The 22,571-nt window shown below is 38.7% G+C and overlaps 1 protein-coding gene across 5 annotated transcripts in view; it reads left to right on the top strand.

Moving 5' to 3' along the window:
- Positions 1–22,571, top strand: part of FNDC3A (fibronectin type III domain containing 3A) — a 129,715-nt gene that overhangs the window by 8,526 nt on the left and 98,618 nt on the right. For 4 of the 5 annotated variants that reach the window (XM_064440876.1, XM_064440877.1, XM_064440878.1 and 1 more), the window contains one exon: positions 7,825–7,953. In XM_064440876.1, the coding sequence (XP_064296946.1) occupies positions 7,852–7,953 (102 nt within the window). In that variant the 5' untranslated portion in view covers positions 7,825–7,851. Of the gene's footprint in view, positions 1–7,824; positions 7,954–12,373; positions 12,634–22,571 lie in introns of those variants that run through there. The other variant, XM_064440882.1, reaches the window with a different exon arrangement.

Consider the following 22,571-nt stretch of genomic DNA (forward strand, 5'->3'; position numbering starts at 1 on the left):
CACGATAGTAATTTTTACAAGTCTCAAATTGGCAGGCAGGAGATATCTTTTAAGGACTGTAGGAAATAGTAAAGGATGAATTTATCTCACAGGAGGCATTAAAGAATGGACACGGTGAGTACTTGTAAATGCCTCAATCACAGGAAAAGTTTACATAGTAGCTTGCATCTTCTTAAAAAGTCACTCAGGTGTGAGGGTCTAAACTAAATAAAATAGGGCTTTATTACTTCAGCTGATTGAAAGATACTTATTTTTAAAGTGCGCCTGCTGTCTTCATGTTGGAGACGTCAACATCAAAGCATTTGTGCATTAAGGTTGGGTGATGGTTTTATGGTCTTTTTGGTTTTGTAAGATCATTCTTTGGTCTTTGGCAAAACCTAGAAAGTATCTCCTGTTCAGAGAAGCTTTTCCTTCTTACTGGAAGTTGTCTGGACCTGAGAATGAGCCTTACCCGTGGTTCCTGGGGAAGCATAGCTGCAGGAGGACCTGGGTGAAGGAGGAATGCACACCTGTGCTGCTGTACCGAGCCCACTGGGAAAACACACCTTATGGCAACCTCAGATTTAATCTGTAATGTGATACAGGCTGAAGCGTGTATGAAACTGCACTAGTGACAAAGAAGTTGTGGAATAGCCCTGTTTTTGTCACTTTTCATGTAATGGCAACATGCAGTTTGGAAACATTTAGTGTTGATTTCACTGAGCCATTCCTTATGCTGCACCTTTCTGTGTTAGGCACTTTTTGTCTTTTCACCACTTCAGCTTCCATCCTCATGTTGTATAGAATCAAGGCTCTTGTGGACAACCCTCTCTAATAATAAATCTGTTTGTACCTGTTGCTTACCAGATTTGATGGAATTAGGATGTGAAAGAGTATTAAGTTGCTGTAAGTATTGTGATAATAAGTAGGTAGACAGAGAAGCACCACCCTAAGTCACAAAAACTGTGGAAAAAGAAGCAATGCAAATTTCTACTTAGGTAGTCACCAGAGATACCACTGTGGAGTGTGGCCTTATAAGGCCTCAAGTTGTGGGAAAAACAATTGTATTTTTTTATCAAACTCAACAACCAGAAGCAGTGAATCTCTAGGAAAGGAGTCCTCCTTAGGATTTTTTTGTATGCAGTGTTGTTATTGGCTATCACTACATTTATCATAGCAGTGTCAGCAGCCCAACCAAAATGGAAAGCCTGCTTGTCTTGTGTGCTTTAATACAAAAGTATAACTTTTAAATTTGTAATTATCATCTGATGCAGCTTTCTTCCTTTTCTTAGGAGAAAGGTCAGAGTAAAACTAATTCTGTTATAGACAGTGCTATAGGTATGTCTTCCAAAATTTGAACCTTCAGTCTGCGAGTCTGAGTTTTGATTAGTACTGTCGTTGTTACTTTGAAATTCTGAATTGAGAATCTGACAGGTTTCAAGAGCTTGGGAGACAGTAGTTACTGTCCCCTCTCTGGGTTCCAATCTACTGAAAGCAATTTAACTTTGGCATTACATGTTGTATTTTGATTGAATAATACTCTGGAATTCATAGAAGAATTCTGCTCAGAAGGAGCCTTTGGAGATTGCCTTCTTCAGCCCTTTGTCAGGACCTTGCATGGTCAGGTTTTGACTTTCTACAGCAGTGATCTCCAAGCTTTTTTTGATCATGCACCTCATCAGTAAAGGTGTTTTGGGCATGCACCTCCAATATATGTACATTTTAAAATTATATGCATACGTTACTCTATTAATATAGTATGCACATGATAAAGCATACACAAAAAAAGATGAGATAAAGATGAAAAACACTTTCAAATATTTTTATTTATCAATGACAAAAAATATTTTCTTCCCACACCCCAAAGGATTGTCTTGTGCACCCCTGGTGTGTATGGACCCCCACTTTGGAGACCACTGATGTACAGGATTGAGATTTTTTGCAGCCTCTCAGGGCAACCTGTGCCGGTGCTACACCACTGTCATTGTGAAGATATCTTCCCCCCTCCCGGGCAGACAGAATTTCCAGTGATGCAGCATGTGTCCATCACTGCTTGTACTTCTGCTGCATGCCTCCAAGAGTTTGATTTAACGCTCTCGACAAGCATCCTTCAAGTAGTGGGATCCAGCTGCAGGTGACCTGTCTACTCTAGTGCTGTTAGCTTCGCCTTGATTTTTGTTGGCCTAAGCCCAGTAACAGTCTTCATGGCATTTCTCTTATACTGGGGAGGAGGTAGTGGTTGGGAAGAGCAAAACTGGATGTGGTATTCCAGATGTGACCTTATAAATGCTGAGTAGTGGGGAATAATCGCCTCCCTCTACCCATCGGCTGTGCTTTTCTGCTCATACAGCCCTGTATGCTGTTAGCCTTCGTTGCTATGAGGGTGCATGCTGCTGACTCATGTTTTTTACCTTGGTGATCCAGCTGATTTAATGCTGATGTGTTCTTCAGAGGCTATCGTTAAGATCAGCTGCTAGTCTCTTGGAGATGGAAATGCTGATGCTTTGCATGTGCAGAGGAAATGCACTGCCCGATGATCTCAGCCTTATAGTCCTTAACCCTTAATGAACAACTGACTAAGTAAAAAGCAGAGTGGTATGTGTCTTCAGAATATAACAATGATGCCACAGAAACATTAAAGGACCAAATCTGAAGGCATTTAAGGATTGAGTTAAGTTGTCATTACAGTTCAGGAAGGCAAACTTGCTTACTGAACTATTGAGTGGAACTCAGCCTTTGATCCTTAACATCATTTAGCCTTTTGGCTTGTTAGTGTAATTCATTCCTTAATGGTTCCTCAGGCGTAAGTCTGGAGTCTCTAAACAAATCATGTCCAGTAAATTTAGATGCCTTCCCTTTGTTTTAGCTTTGATAACCTTTAGAAAAATCTTTCAAAGTCTCTTCAAATTCCTATATAAGGAAAATGAATAGCAGTTCAGTTGGGGGTTGTGGGGAATAGGTAGTTTGCTACCTAAGTCTCGTACAAAGCATTAACCTACCCAACTTGGCTGAAATCCCCAGGGACCTTGTTCTTTCCTTGCATCCTAGCACAGACTCAGTGCAGATTCTGAAAGAACAGTGTCACATGAGTTAGTAATACTGAATTACACTTTGAATGTCTACTACTAGTTCAGTGTATTCAGTAGCAAGACAAGAAATAACCGTGCCTGCAGCAGTTGTTGCTGTGCATGAGTCAGTATAGCTTTCTAAGTAACCATGCTATTATTGCACCACCACTAGAAAATTACTTCTCAGCTGCTTCTGAGCTTAGCAACAGTGTATTACCTATCTATTAATCTAATGTGTTGTCTTCCTTGTCTGGCCCCTTTTAATATGTCCACAAGAATGGTGTAGTGGGTTGGCCTTAAATCCTTAGATTTATCCCACATGTTACTTTACCCCCTCTGAAGGCTGCTCTGAAGGCATCCATTAGTTTTCAGTGGTGCAGGAAATCTGGCAATAGGCTACTGAATTGTTTGTAGTGGTCCTGCAGGCTGAGCCTTACCTGATGTCCAAACACAGGCTCCCTTTCTTGTGTCCTTTTCAAGACCTCATTAAATGCTGAGTATATTGGGAAACTGGCTGGAGTTGGAAGACTGTTACGTCATCCAAAACAGTTTTATGTGGACTAAGGCTGAAACTATGGTATGCACGTATTCTGCTTTCAGTATTTTCCATATGGAACAACATTTTCAAGACGTTGCAGTGGCTCATACTACTCTCTTGAACTGGTATCAACCATTTTAAGCCAGCAAATTGGAGACAAAGCTTCTTACATTGTTCCAGTAGAGGCTGTAGTTCTTTGCAGCCAGAGACAGGGAAACTATTCTTCTTGTTTCTAAATGAGCTACACCTGTTGATATAACTGATACTGCCTTTTGGGGAGCTTGTGTTTGGCTGTCCACTTCTATTATCCTGTCCTTTTCAGAATCAACCCTTCACAGGATTGAATTCATTCTTTTTTGCTTTAGAAAGAATAGCTTTACCTTTATGTGTTAAAAACCTTTTGTTATGCCTAGTGTTTTTAAGCTATTCATGCCGTTTTAGTGGAGTAGAATGAGTTGGCCTGTTACCACTGTCATGGTTTGCAACTTCCAGACTTCCTTCTGACTTCCTCTTTTTTTTCTTCCCAACCCCCCCACCCAAGAGCTGAGTTAAAAACATGTTCTGTAATGAGAAGCCAAGAACTGATACCTTCCCTTCTTATTGGAAACACACAGGCTCAACAATTCTGTATTTATTTTTAATATTTACTGTTAATATTTAAAACTGCCTGTCCAGTTTTAATCCATGTGATGTCTGTTGGGTTTTTGTTGAAATGTTGTTTAATGTCAAATTAGGTTAAGATTGTTTTTCCAGTTCTCTTATTAGTACCTTTATCAGCCATGCCCATCACCAGAAGATTCTCATCAAGGTAATTGGATAAGCTTTTTTCCATCAATCATACTTGTCTTTTAATTCTTTACAAATAACAGTGTCAACTATTAACTTTTATTTGGTCTCACAATGCTGTTGGCTAACAGGCCTTGATTGTCCCATTTGCCCTTTTACAAGAGAGTATTTAATGCAAGACTTCTAGCTTTCTTCCAGACCTCTGAGACCTTCTGAGGACTCAAGTTATTTGCAAGTTTCAAAGATCTAGGTAGATATCTTCTTCCAGAAGTCTTGAATGCAAGCTATCTGGGTCTGCTGATTTAAAAGTATTGTCTGTACCTGTTTGATATCCTTGCATTTAATGTGATATAATGACATTTATTTCCAATATACGTTTATTGAGCACTTCTGCTTATTTTGATGCCGACCTTTTGTCCATTTTATCTGACTTCTCTTCCTCCTGCCATGCGGTACTTCTGCATTTTCAAATTCCTATCTGGCTTTACTTGTCCTCATAGATAAAAAGAAAAGGCACCTGCAACTGGTGGACATACCATGTCTTACTGTCTGACCAGATCATGTACACTGACTTGTACAGATTGCTGCCTCTTGACTCCTGATAGCGAAAAGGCCTTTGATATGTGTAGCATAGACTCACATGGGTGAGAAGTTTAAGCCTTTAGTCTTCAAGACTAGTTCAGTGGCATTGCAGAGAAATCTAATACTCTATTGTCAAGAAAGCATTGATTTATTTGTTTCCCTGGATTGATTACACAGTCTGACAGGTAGCACTTTTATTATTGTTGTAGAGGGTGGCAGGAATAACAGTATACCTAGTACCTCCTGTCAGGGTTTATTGATGAGCAGCATGCTTCATCTCCAGAATAAATCAAACACTTGGATCCAGGCGTGGAATTTAGCTGTGTCCCGGTTAAGGCACTGAAGGCTGTGTGCCAAAGGTGGACTACCCACATAAGCACACAGGTGCCTGTGGGAACCTAGTTTTCATACAAATCAAATTGTTAAACACCTGTGCAAGAGACTGAATGAATCTGAGACCAAATGTTATGTATGTCCAGAGTTTCTACTGTCTTGGAAGGGCTTAACAAGTTGTCATGACAGTCATATTTGAGTCAGTTTGGGTTATGTTTAATTCTCACTGGTGTCCAATTCAATAGACATGTTCTGATTTTTGCCTAATAAATGGTGATAGCACCGAGTGCATCATAAGTCATGGATTCAGTCAAAAGTCATTGTGTGCAACAAAGGAGGTTAGTGCTTTCTTGTGTAAGAGACTAGTCATTAGCATGGTGGCTTGGGAATAATGAGCTGGATTCAACTGAAACCTGGGGAAATTGAAGCCATCTCGGTCTGGGAATGTGTTGAGTTATAGCTTGGAGTACTGGAATTACTCATCTTTCTTGGGCACTGTTGACAGAAGCATAAAATATTTGGAGCTGCAAAATCAGGAGATGGCACAAGAGCAAGCCTGGTTGTAGCTATCACGGGAGTAAGGATGCCTTGTTTCTAACACCTGCTTCCAGGCTGTGCATTCATTTTACATTAAATAATCATTGGATAATATCCTGGGAAGGCTACCATCGAACTTGCTAGCTTGAAAGATGATCCAAGGAACTTTCATTAGCCCTCTGTCACCTGCAGAAGTCATGGGGACTGGCTGTAGCCTGGAGGATTTTTTGATGAGTGGGAAAGCTTTTAAAGTAAGCTAGGAATATAAAACTCTGTCCTCATTGCTTGGGAGACTAATTAGTCTGGCTAAGCAGGTATAAATGACTTGGCATAAGAGGTGATGAATTCTTAAGAAATCACAGTTAGGTCTCAAAGTCTTTTAACCTAGAGGGATTTTTTTTCCCAACTTCAATATTCAAAGTGTACCAGGAAAGTAAATGAAACATCCAAAACTATTTCAGAATGCGTTTTTTCCAAGTTCATAGGTTTATAGTAGGACAACCTTCAGCATTGGAATAGCTAAATCATACTGTATATGTATAGCTGTATAAGAAGCTTAGAGTGCTTTCTTAATATATTTTCTAGAAAATGTGAAGTCTGTTCTGTGTGAGTTGTCTTGTACTGACAGCACTGTTTTACAGATTTCAACCGACAGCAGATATACAACAACATGTGCCTTAGAGGGGCAGACAAGTAAAAGCAGTCAATTGGGTGGGATGGAAGTAGTGTCAGAGAACACTTCTGAGTACTGAACTGTAAGCAGCTCTTCAGAATAACCAAATATCATCTCTAGAACTTGGTACTGAAGTTAGTGTCATTAAGCTGACTTTATCACTCCTTGAATTTTATCCGGTATCTCTTCATTTAAAGTAAGGTTTGTATGCTGTAACTAGTAGCAGCTGTGTTTATGAGCAGACAGGATATCTCTGTTAGAAGTTTGGAAGTGCTTGTGGAGTTTCATTAGCCGGATGATATCAAGGCAAAACTTTAAAAAACTGTAGCTTTACTGACTGTCAGGCTGTGTAACTTCAAAATTGTACCTACTTATTTTCACCATGCTACTGTAAGTACTGGCTAAAAGAGGAAGGTCAGGTTTAGAAATACTGTACAAGCTTGTTCTCAGCTTAATTTTTATGTGTATGTTTGATGTTAAGCACTGTTTTCAGATGCAAAACGTGATTAACTCGTGGGAATTCTGAATGTACTGTTCACCTCTAGTGAGTTCTTTCCATCTGTCTCTTTGTTAAGAAATATCAATTTCTCAGTTCTTGTTGATTTAATATTTCTTATCCCTCCCCCAAAACTAAGTGTACTGAGCCTGGCTGGGTTGCAGTTAAGACCAGTACACTAAACCAATATAACTCTGACTTTTTTTTAAACAAAATGAAATGCAGTTTCAAAAGCAGCTTATTAGACTTGCAATACATATTTCCAGCATGGAAAAATGGTAAATCTTCAGCTTTTCCGGTCTTAATTCCGGTCTTAATTCTCCCATTCCTGAGAGTGTCTCATTTGTTAGAACAGTAGAAAAAGTAGGTTCGTGATTTAAAAAAACAGCGTCACTGTTTGTAGATCTCCAGGTTTTTACCAGTTTCATGTAAACAGGAACACTACCTATGTTCTTTCTAAAACAACTGTGCTTTTTTCCCCATTTTTTTCCAGTAGGTATTTTGTCAGCGGTGCTGGACAAACTTAGACAAGATTTTGGTTTATAATCAAAGTTAAAATGATTCAGGATTGTTAGCTCCAAGGCTGTAATGTACCTTTTTCTAAGGTTCGGCCGCTAGAGGGGGTCTAAACCTACCCTGTGTATAAATAAGGCTTATATTAGCTGGCAAAATACATCATCAAGTTTACATGATTGCTGGAATTTTGTGGAAATGTACTTTCTCAAGGTGTCTAATTTTATACTTTTTTTGTTTTAAAGTGAGGCTGGTTTTTAAGGGTAATTATTCAGAAATATTTATATAGTTTAACCATTTGAGTAACTTTTCTTTGCAGGTGATCTTGTGAATTAGTGTACCATCAATGATGGCAGAACATCCACCATTACTGGATACCACTTCGATTATAAGTAGTGAAATCCCTCTTCTAACTTCCCCTATTGTTAGTGGAGATGGAGCGCAACAGGTAAGAAAACTTCAGTATCTTTTTTTTTTTTTCTTCCAACAGCATCATTGACATACTGGTGCTGTAAAAGACAGTACACCTTCATCTGGAGTATTTTTGTGCAGCTTTGGTCATGCATGTGTTTGAGGTTGAGGTGAAGGTAGAACTGGTGCAGAGAAGAGATTTGTAAGGAATATGAAGCAGAAAACCTGTCTTGTGAAAGAACATCATCATAGAAGACTGGGACCAAACAGCTGCTAAGCTGTCTAGCCGTGCTTGAGTCCTAATTTGGAAGTGGTCTATTTACATTACCATGTGACCTTGTTAAGGTTAATAAACCTTTCCCTATGTTACAGCTTACTAGCTCAGGCACAACATATGCTAACAACTCTATGGCCTCTAGACTGACACTTGCTTACAACTGGGTATCTTGAATTGCGGGACTTTATTTTGTATGTTAACGTCTGCCTGGACACTTCTTCAGAATTGTTTTTTGGACAAAATCTGTCAAAGTGATAGAATAACTTATGATTATGGTTTCAGAACACTTGAGAGAGGTCTGCTGCAGTGAGGAAGAAGTGTTGACAAAAATGTATTAATTCTCCGTATCTTTAATCTAGGAAGAATATTTTAAGCCCCAGATAAGCACAGTTCTGGAGGGTTTCTAGTGGGAGAAGAGAGTGAAAAATGTGGTTTGAAGTATCTGAATGGATTTGGAGATCACTGCCTGTGATAGCAAGGGACTGGACTTAATGATCTAGAGAAGTCCCTCATAGCCTGCCATTCCCATGCTTGTTCTTTATACAGAAGAAGAAATAATTTATCATAAAGAGGAATTAATTTGTAGGGTAAAAACATAGAAAGGAGCTCTAAAATGAGACCAGAGAATGGATTGAAACAGTTCATGAGGTAAGGTTTGGGCTGCAGTGAGATTTTCATGAAGTGGGGAAGCTTAAATACAGAGACAGATCTGACAGGTCTTTTTAAAGAATGTATGGACAGAACATTCCAGAAAAAGCGAAAAAACAGTATCCAAACTTGCTTTCTCTTCCAATTCTTCTGTCAAGTAATGACATGTAGAAGTAGTAATCTGTAACATGGAAGAGAACTGTTATTGTTTCCTTACATGTTCTGCCTTGAAAAGTTCAATTTTAAAGCCTTGTGAGCAAAAAAGAATAAAGCGTGCCTATGCAAAGTTAAACATACCACCAGTGTTTTTTCTTTACCCAATTGTGAATATTCTTTTACTATTGTTTAAAAATTCATAGATGTATCACAGAACCCTTGAGGTTGGAAGGGAACTCTGGAGATGGTGCAGTCCAGCTTTTCCCCACTCAAAGCAGGGTCAACTAGAGCAGGTCACCCAGGACTATGTCCAGCTGGCTTTTGTATATCTCCAAGGATAAAGGACTTCACAGCCTCTCTGGCAGCCTGTTCCCCAATATTCAATCCACCCTCACAGTGAAATAATTTCCTACATTTTAGTGGAATTTCTGTATTTCAGTTTGTGCCCATGGTCTTTTGTCCTTTCACTGGGAACTGCTGAGAAGAGTCTGGCTCGGTTTTGTTTATCACCCCCCTCCCCCCACCCCCTTCAGTTATTCATGCACAGTGATAATAGGATCTCCCCTGGTACATTTCTTCTCCAGGCTGAACAGTCCCAGCTGTCTCAGCCTGTCCTTACATGTCAGATACTCCAGTTTCATCATCTTTGTGGCCCTTTGCTGCACTCTCTCCAGCATGTCCATGTCCTTCTTGTACTGTGGAGCACAGGACTGGACCCAGCATTCCAGATGTCTCCTCAGTGCCAGGCAGGCAGAAAGATCACCTCCCTTGACCTCCTGGTAATACTGTTCCTAATGCAACCCAGGATGCTTTGGCCTTTTTTATTTGAGGGTGCCGTGCTGACTCACATTCAACTTGTTGTCCGCCATTCCTTTTTCTGAAAAGCTACTTTCCAGCCAGTCGGCCCCCTGTATATGTACTGGTGCATGGGATCATTCTTCCTGAGGTACAGGACTTTGCATTTCCCTGTGTTGAACTTAAGGAGATTCCTTCTGGCCCATTTCTTCTGCTTGTCAAGGTCCCACTGGATGGCAGTGCAGCCGTCGAGTGCATCAGCTGCTTGTCCCAACTTTGTATTGCTTGCAAACTTGTTGATGGTGTGCTATGTCCTGTCATCCAGATCTTTAAAGAAGATAGTAAACATTATCTGTCCCAGTATCAACCACTGAGGTAACTAGTGAATGGCCTCCTGCTGGACTTCGCACTACTGATCACAACCCTTTGAGCCAGTTTTTAGTCCACCTCAAGTGCCTCTGTTCAGTCTGTACCTCATCAGTTTCTGTGTGAGCATGTTATGTAGAACGGTGTCAAAAGCCTTGCTATACTCATGATAAGTAGTATCTACTGCTTTTCCCTCATTCACCAAACTAGTAATTTCATTGCAGAACGCCATCGAGGTTTGTCAGGCATGAGTTCCCCTTTGTGAATCCATACTGACTACTCCCAATCACCATTTTATCTTTACTGTGTTTGAAAATGGCTCTTAGGAAGATTTGCTCATTCATCTTCCCAGTGCTGAAGGTGATGTTGACCAGCCTGTAGCTCCCTGGATCCTCCTCCTTGCCCTTTTTTGAAGATTGCAGTGACATTTGCATTCTTTCAGTACTTGGGAACCTCCCCTAATCTTCGTGACCTTTCAAAGATAGTTGAGACTGAGTTGCTTCTGCCTTCTGCAAAAATAAGACTATCATGTTGTGCTGTCAAGCTTACTCCATAATGGTGCAAAATTTTGAGTCAGACATGAGCTTAAATGTTCTTTTGGGGATACTTTTTCATTGAAATGTTGTCTCTTTTTCTCCTGCCAAGCAGGCTTAAAACTAGAAAACAAGCAAAGAATTTCTTCAAAGAAATGAATTTGTAGGGGTTTCTGTTAATCATCTTAAGGGAAAAGCATCATATATGCTGCCAGTGTCCTTTTTTATTTAAAAAAACCAAACCAGCTCATTAAGAATACTCTCTAAAGTGGAACTGATAGTGGCAGTATTTATTTTAAAAAAAGAAAAAGGAGAATCTTCAGAAGCATTGGGCCAGTTCCTTTCTTCATTTCATGATAAGTAGCAGTTATACCACAATGCTGTCTACTGTTCTGTGTCCCACAAGGGCTAGTGAAAGTTGCGACTTTCATTTTCTGTCCTTCCTTCGCATCTGATGAATGACTCATGAAGAATCTGCAAATGCTTTTGTTCAGTGGCAGGAAATTTTACTGAAAACCCTTTTTGCATCTGGTGATTTAAAAGCCATCACTAAGTAGAAAATACTTTGTATATCTGAAATGCAGGAAATCCAGAATTGCAGGTACTGTTTACTCTGTCAAGGTTGCCCAAGTAGGACTTAGGCCACAGAAAGGTCAGGCAGGCCTTTATTTATTTATATGGGTCTTAAAATTATTTGTTATATTTGTTTTATATGGCACACTAATCAAAAGGGCATATACTTTCAAATTGTGATGTATTCAAGTACAACGTGTTGTAATTCTGAGACTTTTTGATATATTTTAAATATTTTAACCGGAATATTAGTTCATTGTCTTCCTTCTTTTTTTTTGGTTTTTTGTTTGTTTGTTTTTGGATTTTGGGGTGGGTTTTTTTGTAACTTTGAAGCTACAGGAAGTGTGAAGACTTTTGCCTTCATGATGGAGTTTCTTGCTTTTCTGAAAGTCTCCTGTTTGCTTAGCTACAACACACATATTCTGTAGGGGTTACTTCCTTAAAATATGAAAACTACTTTTCCAGTTTCTTTCATAACAGCATTGTGGTTTGTTGGATTGCATAATCTATAACAAAAACTGTAGTGCTGCCAACTTAACTGTGTTCTCACAACCAAAATTTAGAGCTGTTTTGTCCATGTAAATAAATGTATATGTTCATCTTTCTTCATAGTGTGTGTATAGATTGGACTGTAGCTATTCTGATTAGTTTTAGTCAGTCCTGACTGAAAGAAGTATTGGAAACCTGGTAGAAAATTATTTAAATATTTTGTTTATATGTTGGTATTTCCTGTTTTAGACTAGTTAACTACATCCTAAACATGCAAGTTTTTGTTCAGCTGTAAAACATCTAGGATTTTTTTAATCAACTTCCCCCTCCCAGAATTAACTATTATAATTATTGTGACTTATGTTACATATACTGCATAACTGAATTACCAGATGGACATAGACCGTTCAGTACTTTCTGGAACAGTTCATATCTTCAAGTATTTGAAATAGATTATCTTGAAGTTCTGCTAGCAGTTTAAATTTGAAATAGCACTACAAATATTTGAACATGATAAGGTGAAAGGTCATATGCTTCAAGTAGCGGAAGTGTCTCATCAGCTTAAAGCTGTAACTTTCCACCATGTTTTAAAACAAAACAATCCGCAAAGTTAGAGGAATGTGTGTGCTCAGGCAGAAAACATGGAGAGCTTAAACTGAGTGAATTTTCATATGCTGCTCAGTGCTGCCATGGGAGACTGCCTTGTTCTGTGTCCCACAGAACAAGGGACTACTGTTAGTTCATAGGACAAAACTGGGGAAAAAAGCAAAGACCAAGCCTGTGAGCTCCACCCTCTCTCTTAAGCACAGACGTACTGCTGTTGCACCTTCCCATCACTGTATTCAATGTGAGTGGGTAATGTACTCCATGTATCGTGGAGGTGAGTGATGTCGTGGATGAAGTATGGAGAAGGTCTATAGGAGTTGATAAAAACCAAGTGTCACTAAGAAAACATGGTATGAGGACAGAAGTGCTTGAGGGTTTTTCATGTAAGGGTAACTACTGCAGTGAGCTTTACTGGTTATTGCTGAGGCTGGACAGGAAGGATGTGTTTGATTATGTGAGTCCTGATGTAATGGGGGGAGGTAAATTAATGATTGAGAGGAAAATGGGGAGGCAAGAGTTCAAACTACTTTCTTTAACAGACACTTTGCTTTCCTGATATTAGACTGATGTTAAATTGTTTTGGAAAGTTTCTACAGCACCCAGTGCTGTTCCAAGACAAATCAGTAAATTGCTGACACAATTTTGCAGCAACCCTGGAGTCCTGGACCCTCTCTGCACCTTCCAACTAAAGCTAATAGTTGCAAAGTGAGGCATCCCTATATAATCTTGGTGTCCTTTATTACCAAAAAGGTAGATAGGACTCTCAAAGTAGCCCAACACCTATTAACCATTTCCTGTTCTTTGGGGAGTGGGACACAGTGTTTGACCTTCAGTCAGCTTTATTTCCCAGCAAGGTGTAGTGATAAAGTAATATGTATAGCTTGGCAAGCTTGTTGCTTATCCTCCAAACTTTATTCAGAGGTTTAGATACTTAGTAGTGGGTTTTCCAAAAAATTCCACTGCATGTGTATACATCTGTAGTATGTGTCTGTATGTGTATATATATACACACATACATACTGCATGTGAGTTTAAGTGCAAATTCTTTTAACTGAAATAGATATTTAGCATCAAATCTACAAGTTAGTATTTCTAAAACCAATTTCTTCTTTAAATACTTATGCCTCTCATCTTAAAGTTATTATTAACCTGTTATCATAGGAGGAAGTCTTCAGTCAGCAGAGTAATAAATGGCTATATAAAGAACTTAAGCAATTCTGACAATTCCCTTTTTGGCTTTCAGATTGTTCACATTGTGTGGAGTCACAGCAGAAATATCATGGTGAAGATGTAAACTTAGATTACTAAATGCTTTTCCTCAGTTTTAGTTCTGACGCCTCTGTTTCTGAAAAGCATATGGTACATTATCAAGTTCCAGCTTGCTTTGGTTTTGCCTTGCTGCTGAAAATCAAGCCTAGAACTGCATATGTCTCATGATCTTTTCCTCTACAAGAAACAAAATCTGTGTTAAAAGTTGTTTAACAACATATACTGTTGTAACTGTTCTCATTGCTTTCCATATTGTGCTGTTTTCCTTTCCTTTATCTGTGTTTTGATTTTTATGGAGTACAAAGTACAGAGTAGATGCATGGTGGCTGCTCTCTTTTTTTTGTTGTTCTTTGTGTTGGGGGGGTGTGTGTTTGGGTGCATGGGTTTTTTTTCCCTTTGGCTCTATTGAATTAGCAGACACATCTAACTTCAGAGATCCATTAAAGTTTGTTTTAGTGGACAGTTATTCTTCCATCCTTCATAGCACTGAAGCACACCAGAATTGTTTGCTGGAACCGTTAGAACTCTTCTGTGTGTAATGCTCTAGTGCCAACTTACAGAAGCTGATTATCAAGCTATATTTTTTCTAGGATTGATTAGTACTTTTGTGTAGCAGCTATCACTGTAAAATACATAATCAAACTTATATGGGACCTTCTGTATACAAAAAAAAAACTTCCATAGAAGTTTTTAACTGGTTGCTGGCTATGAGTTTTGAAAAACACCAAAAAAAGCTATGAGGATGTGAGCTTTGATGCCTTAAGGTTATTAGATCCTTCCTGTATCTGAGTTAATTGTATTTTTTGCTTAGGAAGAGTGAAGTTTTGTCTTAGCTAAGCATAAAATTTTTTGTTTGCCTTGGAGCTCAGAATTTTCTCTAATGTATTTAAAATGCATCCTTGATTGCATATGCATTGAAAACTTGCTTTAAATTTCCTAGAAGCAGCCACCATCCTCAGCAGAAAGTGAGGATTCAAAATTCTTTGGTGTGTAGTTATGTATGAATACTATGCTGCTCTTGGTTAGTAGAAAACAGCATTGGATTTATTGCATAACTTATACTAGCATCCAAATATATTTATTTTAATATTTGCTCTCTGAAAATAAATGTAGAAACAAGAGTGAAGGCTGTGTAGTTCATAGCCTTTCCTACTTGTATTTGGTATGAAACTTCATGGAATGAAGTATCCTTGTAAAATTTCTCTGAGTAATCCTTCCCTTTCTCTCTGAAATGTCTGTTCCCATTTGCATGATGTGAATCCTAGATTAATGCTGGTCTCTCATACAGTAGATTCCTCCCAAGAGACTTGAGGCAAGCTATCGCCAGCTGAATGAATCTCTTCAGAAACTGACATTTGGGAGAATTGGATGACACGTGAAGGTTGGATTTGAAGTCAGTTAGTCACTTTAGGTTGCTAATATAGTCAATGGGGAAAAATAAGCATGTCCGGAAGATGATTTCTTTCATGGTTTAGGAAGGTGACTAAAGATCTGTATGGTTTCTATTTTTTAATGAGGAGGTGCAAGTTGCCTGGAGTTATAAGCACTGAGGTACTCCAGTTCGTTCCTCTCTGCAGTCTGTTGCAAGTGGGCCTGGTTCCTGAGTCTGCATGTTTTTCTGTCAGTAAGGTTTGGGAGGGTACAGTTGTGTCCAAGTAGTGTCCCAGACTCATGCGTGTTCCTTGGTCCCTTTCTCTCCCCTTCTCTCTGCCTTGGGACACTTAAAATCATAGAATCATTAAGGTTGGAAAAGACCTCTAGATTCATAAAGTCCAACCGCCAACCCAACACCACCACGTCTCCTAAACCATACCCTGAAGTGCCACATCTACATGTCTCTTAGATACCTCCAGGGATGGTGACTCTACCACCTCCCTGGGCAGCCTCTTCCAATGCCTGACCACTTTCAGTAAAGACATTTTTCCTAATATCCAACCTAAACCTCCCCTGATGCGGCTTGAAGCCATTTCCTCTCATTCTATCACCAGTGACCTGGGGGAAGAGACCAACACCCACCTCACTACAACCTCCTTTCAGGTAGTTGTAGAGGGTGATAAAGTCTCCCCTCAGCCTCCTCCATAATGCTGAGTAAGCCAGGGCCTGAATGCCAGAGTCCAAGACCTACAAGTTCACCCTTATTACTTACTTACATTTCCTCAGAGGACAGTTATTTTAATCTTTCTTTAAGTTGTGACAAAAAAGTAACTGCTTTGCAAAGTCATATTTTTAACTCCAGAAACTCCACTCTTAAAATATGTGAGGACTACACTTTGCAGAGGGGTAATCTGAAGTATATCCCCTGCTAGCTGAAGCCTGTGTTTTGTCCCCTGGTGACTGAGAGGTTTCTTTATTTATAACTGGGCAAAGTCCATCTAACCCTCTGTGTACTACAGAATTATACACTTTATATAGAGTGACCAGAATGACATTATCCAGGAAGAGATAGACTCAGAGTTACACACCATAGCAAAAATGGCCCTTGGCTCTAATTTTTCTCCCTTTCTTGTTGAAAATAGTGGAGATAATATATGAGAAAGTATTGGAGTTGTAGAGATTTCTCCCACCAAACCCTTGGACCAGCACTGACTGAGCCTTCTCAACCTGATCCCATTGAGGATATAGCCTTTAATTTCTCTTTCTTCTCAGGTTCTTTTTGTCACACAGTGTGTTGATACACAACGATACCTGGATTTGCGCAAAGCTGGGTATATAGGGGACTTTATCTGGAGGGAAAAAAGGCTACTTTAGAAGTGCTATTGAAACTCCTTTAACACTCTAATTTTTTAAACAAAATGCTATTTTAAATAACTGGAGAATACTGTTCTTTCTTTGGCACTTCCTTTTGTGCTCTGTTTAAGGTAGAATTGTTAGATATATCCATCAGTCTTAAATATTATGGGCTTTTCACTTGCTATGTCACCAAACAAGAATCTGAGCTCTCAGAAGCAATGTTGGGAAATACAAAAAAAATTCTCCTCTAGTCCGTATACTTTCTAAACAAACAACTTTTGTGTTTCCTAAATCTAAACTCCTCAGAAGCAATGTCCAAATTCAGCTTCAGCTTGCTTATTTATATTTTAATCTTAATTGTTACAATTGCATTGCAGGAAGGAGATTGTTTTTAAAGGACTTTTATTACAAATTTTTTATTTTAATTGTTCAGCAGAGCTCTAAAAAAAATGAGAAGGTAGTACCTTTCGCTCCCACCTATCACTTCAGCCCTTGAATTAACTATATTAATTACAGAATACTGCACAGCCAGAGCGAGCTCAGCTGCTGCATGCTTGGTGAAGATCTCCATCAGTAACCTGCTGTTTGTGGCACTTACTGGTTGTAGGGCAGAGAAATAGCGTCTATCCTGCTTGCTGGGTCCTCTTTTTGTACTTAGAAGGGTGAAGGAAGTCAGGACAAGGGCCAAAACGGCTCTGCCTGAGCCTACAGAGGGAGAATCAATTGTAGCTTTATGACCTTTCTGAAATAACGTATTCAGCTGTTAGGCCAAAGGTTGATCGTGATCGCTTTATAATGTTGGATATTGTTTCGTGGTGAATGCATAACTGGTTACACAGTTTCAGACATGTCCAGATGTTAGTGACAAAGAAATTCTTTAAAGCGCCATTGACTTACGTCATCATCAGCAAGTCTGTTAATTGTCCACCTCACTTTGTTCATCTTCGCTAGCTTTCATAATGTTTGTAAGATTCTTTTTATTTATTTATCAGTAGGTATTATATGGAAGGAAAATACTAGAAAAACTCTCTAACAATGGCACAACTGTTCAGCTTGTTTCAAATATGTGCTAACCAGCAAACTAATTCTTCCCCTCTTCTCAGCATTAAGATCTTCACAACAGATTCATACAGGCTGGAAGTAGACAGTCTTTGGAAGTATTTTTTTTTTGCATGGGGAAATGCCAATAATACCTATTTGGCAAAGTATTTTACATGGCAACTGCTGGTACAGCTTGCAGTCGAAGTGTGGGAATTGCAAAGTACATACAGCTGAAATACAGCTGAAAAGTGTCTTCAGTTTTGATGCTCAGTTGATATAATTTCAAGGGTGTTTTGATTCCACACGTGTTGTGAAGAAGACAGGATTATTACAGGAAGAGAAGATTATATTTTTTTATTTATTTTAAATACAACACCTAAAAAACCTGCTGTAAATCAGATAAAAAAAGTCTTCAAAGTGCCTGACTTTCTTTGAACAATGTCACATGCAGCACTTTACAGTGCCTTTTTTTTTTTAGAAACAAGGTTTTTGATAGTCTCAACATTTAGTAGCATCTTAAGCAAGTGGGAGTTTGGGTTTTTTAATTGTAACTTTCACTTCAGACAATCTTTGTTAAATTACTTCGTTTTCCAAAATTAAATTTGCAGTCTTCTACCTTTCAGTGCATCTAGATCCAATGTAAATGAAAGTTTACTCCCTGATTCTGTTTTGGACCATCACAAATACACAAATTGGTCACAGGAAGTGCCTGCTGGGGGATGAGCCCCTGCAAAGTATTAGCTGAAAGCTTAGCCCTTGCTACCGCTTTGCTGTGCAGTATGAGTTCTGTGTCTCATCCAGTTTTGCTTAGCGTTGTAAAGCTGAAGTCCTGTAGACTTCAAACAACAAGTCACCGTGAAATGAGAGTAATCTGGTTGAAGTCTTCCAGGTTTTATTTATGGAGGTTGATGTGTCTAACCACTGGCCAGGGCCAGATGCCTCAGAAAGGTGCCAGAGTTCAGCAACTGCCCCTAACACTGCTTCCTTCTACTTCCCTGTAAACAAGGATTAGCTTAAAACTTTGAAGAACAAATGGTTGTCTGTTGCATTCTCTGTGTTCTTTGAAACAGTTCTGTTACCCTTATTTTATACTTTTGCTTATTTAAAAATATAATAGTGCACAGAAAATTTTCTACTTACTGTTATCCGCTAACCACAGACTGTATCAATGCTGATGAAACAGATGGGGTTTGCTGTATATGAGACAAATAAAACTTTGCTTAGCCAAGCCTTGAGAACTGAGAAAGCAAAAGAGAAGAGACAAAGCAGAAACAAGTAGATCAAAAAAATAAGTATTTCTCAAAAATAAAGAATGAGACAGACACACTTATGGACCATTAATTAACACTATTACGTGTGGATACTAACATTTCTAGTTGCTTCTGGGGACATTCTGTCATCTTAGTGCATTCAGTGGTGCTGACAGTATCTTGTAGCAGTGGTTAAAGACTAAATGCTGATTTTTACTGTGTGTCAGCTGAGTTTAGAAAAATGACACAGTTGCTTCATCTCTCCCCTGAAAATATACATAAGCGTTAGGAGCATGTCACTGAAAAGACGGACGCTTTCTCTCACTTTCTTTGGGAGCTGCTGCTGCTACCTGTCCGAGCTGAAATAGTTTGGGGGGTGTGTGGTTTTTTTGTTTAAAATCCCAAACATGTAAATTGTTACTGCAACATATTATGTGACATTTATTTAATTCTGTATATATTTCCTCCCTAGTCCTGAAAACTAAGATTTAATAGCCTTTACTACCCAGGTCTGTTCTTTAGGAAGGTGTTATGTTAGATCCCTCTAGGTTATCAGTTGGTATTAGCAGATGCTATGGTAGAGAGTTGTGCAGTTGTGGTAAACCTATAAATTGGAATTTACTCAAATTTGGTGGAAAATAGAAGATTTTTAGAACTTTAGGGTTGAGAGCATTGCGTCATGTTACTTGGACAATGTTCGGTGTCTATAGGACACTTATTTATAAGGATGAGAACCCTGCATTCTTCTGTCATGCTAAACCCAGAAGAGAATCACAGAATCACAGGTTGGAAGGGACCTCAGGCATCATCTAGTCCAAGATGAGAAAGAAAATTCTAACATTACTTATAGATACCACAGAAACATTTTGTCCTTAGTCTTGTCATAACAGACTGGTGTGATTATAGTAGAGAGCTCCACCTAAAGTTTTCAGAACCCTTTACTCGTTACTAGCCAATATGAGTTGGTGGGAGGAGCAAGTCTAAAAGAAGATGGAGACAGAAAAATCTTATGAAAGATGACTTCATGAAAGAATTAGTTGGAAGTGACATTCTTCACAAGCCTGAAATTCTTAAATTATTTTAAATTGCCAAAGGCTTAAGACACTGTTTTAATTCAGCTTTCATTACTGATGTGTCAGCTGTTCCTATTTAATAATCTTATGCTGTCTGTAATGCCTGTTACACAGATCTCTTGCATTTTTCCATTTAATCCATTTTCTAAATGTTAGTGGGTTTGACTGTGGAAAAGAGAAGTTCATAGCCTCATTAGCATTGTTATGACATGTACAGCAGATTTTGAACACACAAACAATGGAAAAACAACTTGTGCTGTGTTTCTAACTGACATCACCTTAGCTGGACCACAGATGTGACTCCATCTGGCAAGTCCTGTGCTGCTAATGAATAAAAACACTCAAGTCTTGCAGTTTTCTTTGAACAGTAGCTTTTAGGGTCATACAAATACTGTTGTACTAGTCCTACAAACAGGGGGACTCTGGCATAGCTGAGGTGGCAAACCCACGCATCACTGTAAGTCTGCTTTGGAGCCACAACAGAGATAGCATCGTGCGTCTGTCCAGCTTTCCCTGTTCGCTGGACCACACTGCAGAGCCAACCTACATGTAATGACTTTCCTTGTAACAAAAGGCTGGACATAGATGGAAAACAGCTGCTTTGAAAACTAAAAAGTAAATGTTTTAAACAATAAAATTATACTGGATTTGAATAACTGATACCTTGAGCCTAGAAAGCTTTTAGTTGGTAAAGAATTTCATTGAAATTTCAACTTGAAGCTAAAATAGTGGAAAGTTACTTTTTTTGTTATAAGTAGGCTGTAGATTTGAGTCCTTTTACATAAAAGTGTATCTCTGTGTGTACACTTGCTTATTACCTTTGAAGACATTACTGTCCAAGGAATGTTTTAAATTTTTTTATACCTCCAGCAACACTTAATTAGTAATTTAATGTTGCCACATTCCAGATACCAAGTTGTTACAAAGCAGTTTCATATATCTTGTCTGTTTATGGGTTATGACTTAAACCAGAGTGAGGAATATGTGATATTTGAAGTAATTTCTCCCAAGAAGGGAGGGATGTGTATTTTGCTCTGCATAGGCTGTCTTTCCACAGGTGAGGGTATGCTGGTGGGCCCCTGCTGCTGTTGGGGTTAAAGACGGCAGATGTGAGGTTGCCAGAAACTAATGCTGGATATTTTCAGTTCAGCTTTTTAGTGGCAACTAATAGAGGGAAACCATCTTTGTCAGTCATCTGAAATGTCTTCAATATTAATATCTAATAAAAGATATTTCTGGTTATAGTATTATTTAGGGCAGACATGTATGTAGATTATAAAACAAAACTGGGAAACACTTCTTTCTTTTCATGCTTCTTAATGTATCTAATAAATGTACAGTATAGAGTAATATAGTGTTTAAGAAAAAGTGCAGTAGAATCCAGTTAATTATTTCTTAGCTGTATATCTTCGTTCTCTTATAAAGTGGTTTTGTGGTTTGTTTTTTTTTTTTCCTCTCCCTCCTTTCTGGCTTATTTGCAAACCAAAGTCATGAGCTGCATTACAGATGCAAGTATAAAGTCAGAAGTTGGTTCATTCTGAGCTAATATATCCTATCTGGGAACCAGGAGGCTAAATTAAAAATGCAGTTATAAAATGGCATATATTTGGAAGCTTTGTTCTCTTAAACCCGAACCTTCTGTTGACTGACGTTAGATGATCTAGAAGCAGATGCTGCAGCAGCTATTTGTTGATTTAGTTGCTATGGTGACATGATACATTCGTGTACAGCAGGAAGCTCACTGTACGTTGCCTAATTTGATAGGAAGGAAGGCTTGAGGTAGGTATTGCTGACTATATTGTTAATTGATCCTACCTTTCACATCCTGCCTCCACATGCTTTGTGGATGCACAGCTATAGAGGAAGGTAAAGGGAGATACCCCAGCGTGGCATTTAGGTTAAGGTGCCCTGTTAAAAGAAGGGAGAGGCAGTGCTCAACACATCACCGAAGATTACCTCAGTATCAAGTGAATGGAACAGATTGGAGCAGCCGGAGTTGAATCTTCCTTCATCCTTTGTCACTGTGGTAGCACCAGTTGAATGAGAGAAATAAAAGGATGCGAGCAACAGTAAGTCAAAGTGCTAAGGCTTTTGAAGTGGCTTAGGAGATAAAGCATGTCACTAATTAGCATCTTGATTGGAGCTATTAGTGGAGAAAAATGTAATTGTTCTGAATATGTGCCCTAATGACAGAGCAGAAATGTGGCTCTGCCTGGAAGTTGTGTTGTATTATATTCACCCTTTTCCAGAAATACACCCTTTTTAAATCTTGTTGCAGACAGACTCTTAAAGATATAGTCTAAATGTTACAAAGGGCTTTGCAGTACCCCCCCCGCTTACCAAGATTAGTTGAGTGTGTTAAAGATTTTTGAAGTCAGAATGATCGAAATCATTAGCTATGGTGTTTTCCAAAATTTGTAAAATGTTCAAAAATGAATTTACCTTTTCTTTATGGTTAAAAATACTTATCAGTTCTGCTGAGCTAATTTCAGTTGCAGTATTTTCAGACAAACCACTGCTGTCTATTTTTATGGTGATAGATATTACTAGTGCATTTAGAAGTATAATTTTGGTAAAGTCTTTCCATTATTTGTGATTTTTTTTCTTTGCTGACAATCGTTTGCTACTGACTCAGCACCTGTAACCATACAATGCTAAATATAGGTGTTTTCAGATTAATAAGAAACAAAACCAAAAAAGTGAGCCCCAACTCTGAAGCTCTTGTCTCTTTCCTAGTACAACATCTCAGAAAAAACCCCATTGTTTCTGCTAGTATAGAAATGGATTGTGATTTGATTCTCTTTAAATTATGGTTTCAGAGGTACAGAGAAATGTTTTGGAACACTTTA

This window comes from Phalacrocorax carbo, chromosome 1, assembly GCF_963921805.1.
Source record: "Phalacrocorax carbo chromosome 1, bPhaCar2.1, whole genome shotgun sequence".
Taxonomy (NCBI): Eukaryota; Metazoa; Chordata; class Aves; order Suliformes; family Phalacrocoracidae; genus Phalacrocorax; species Phalacrocorax carbo.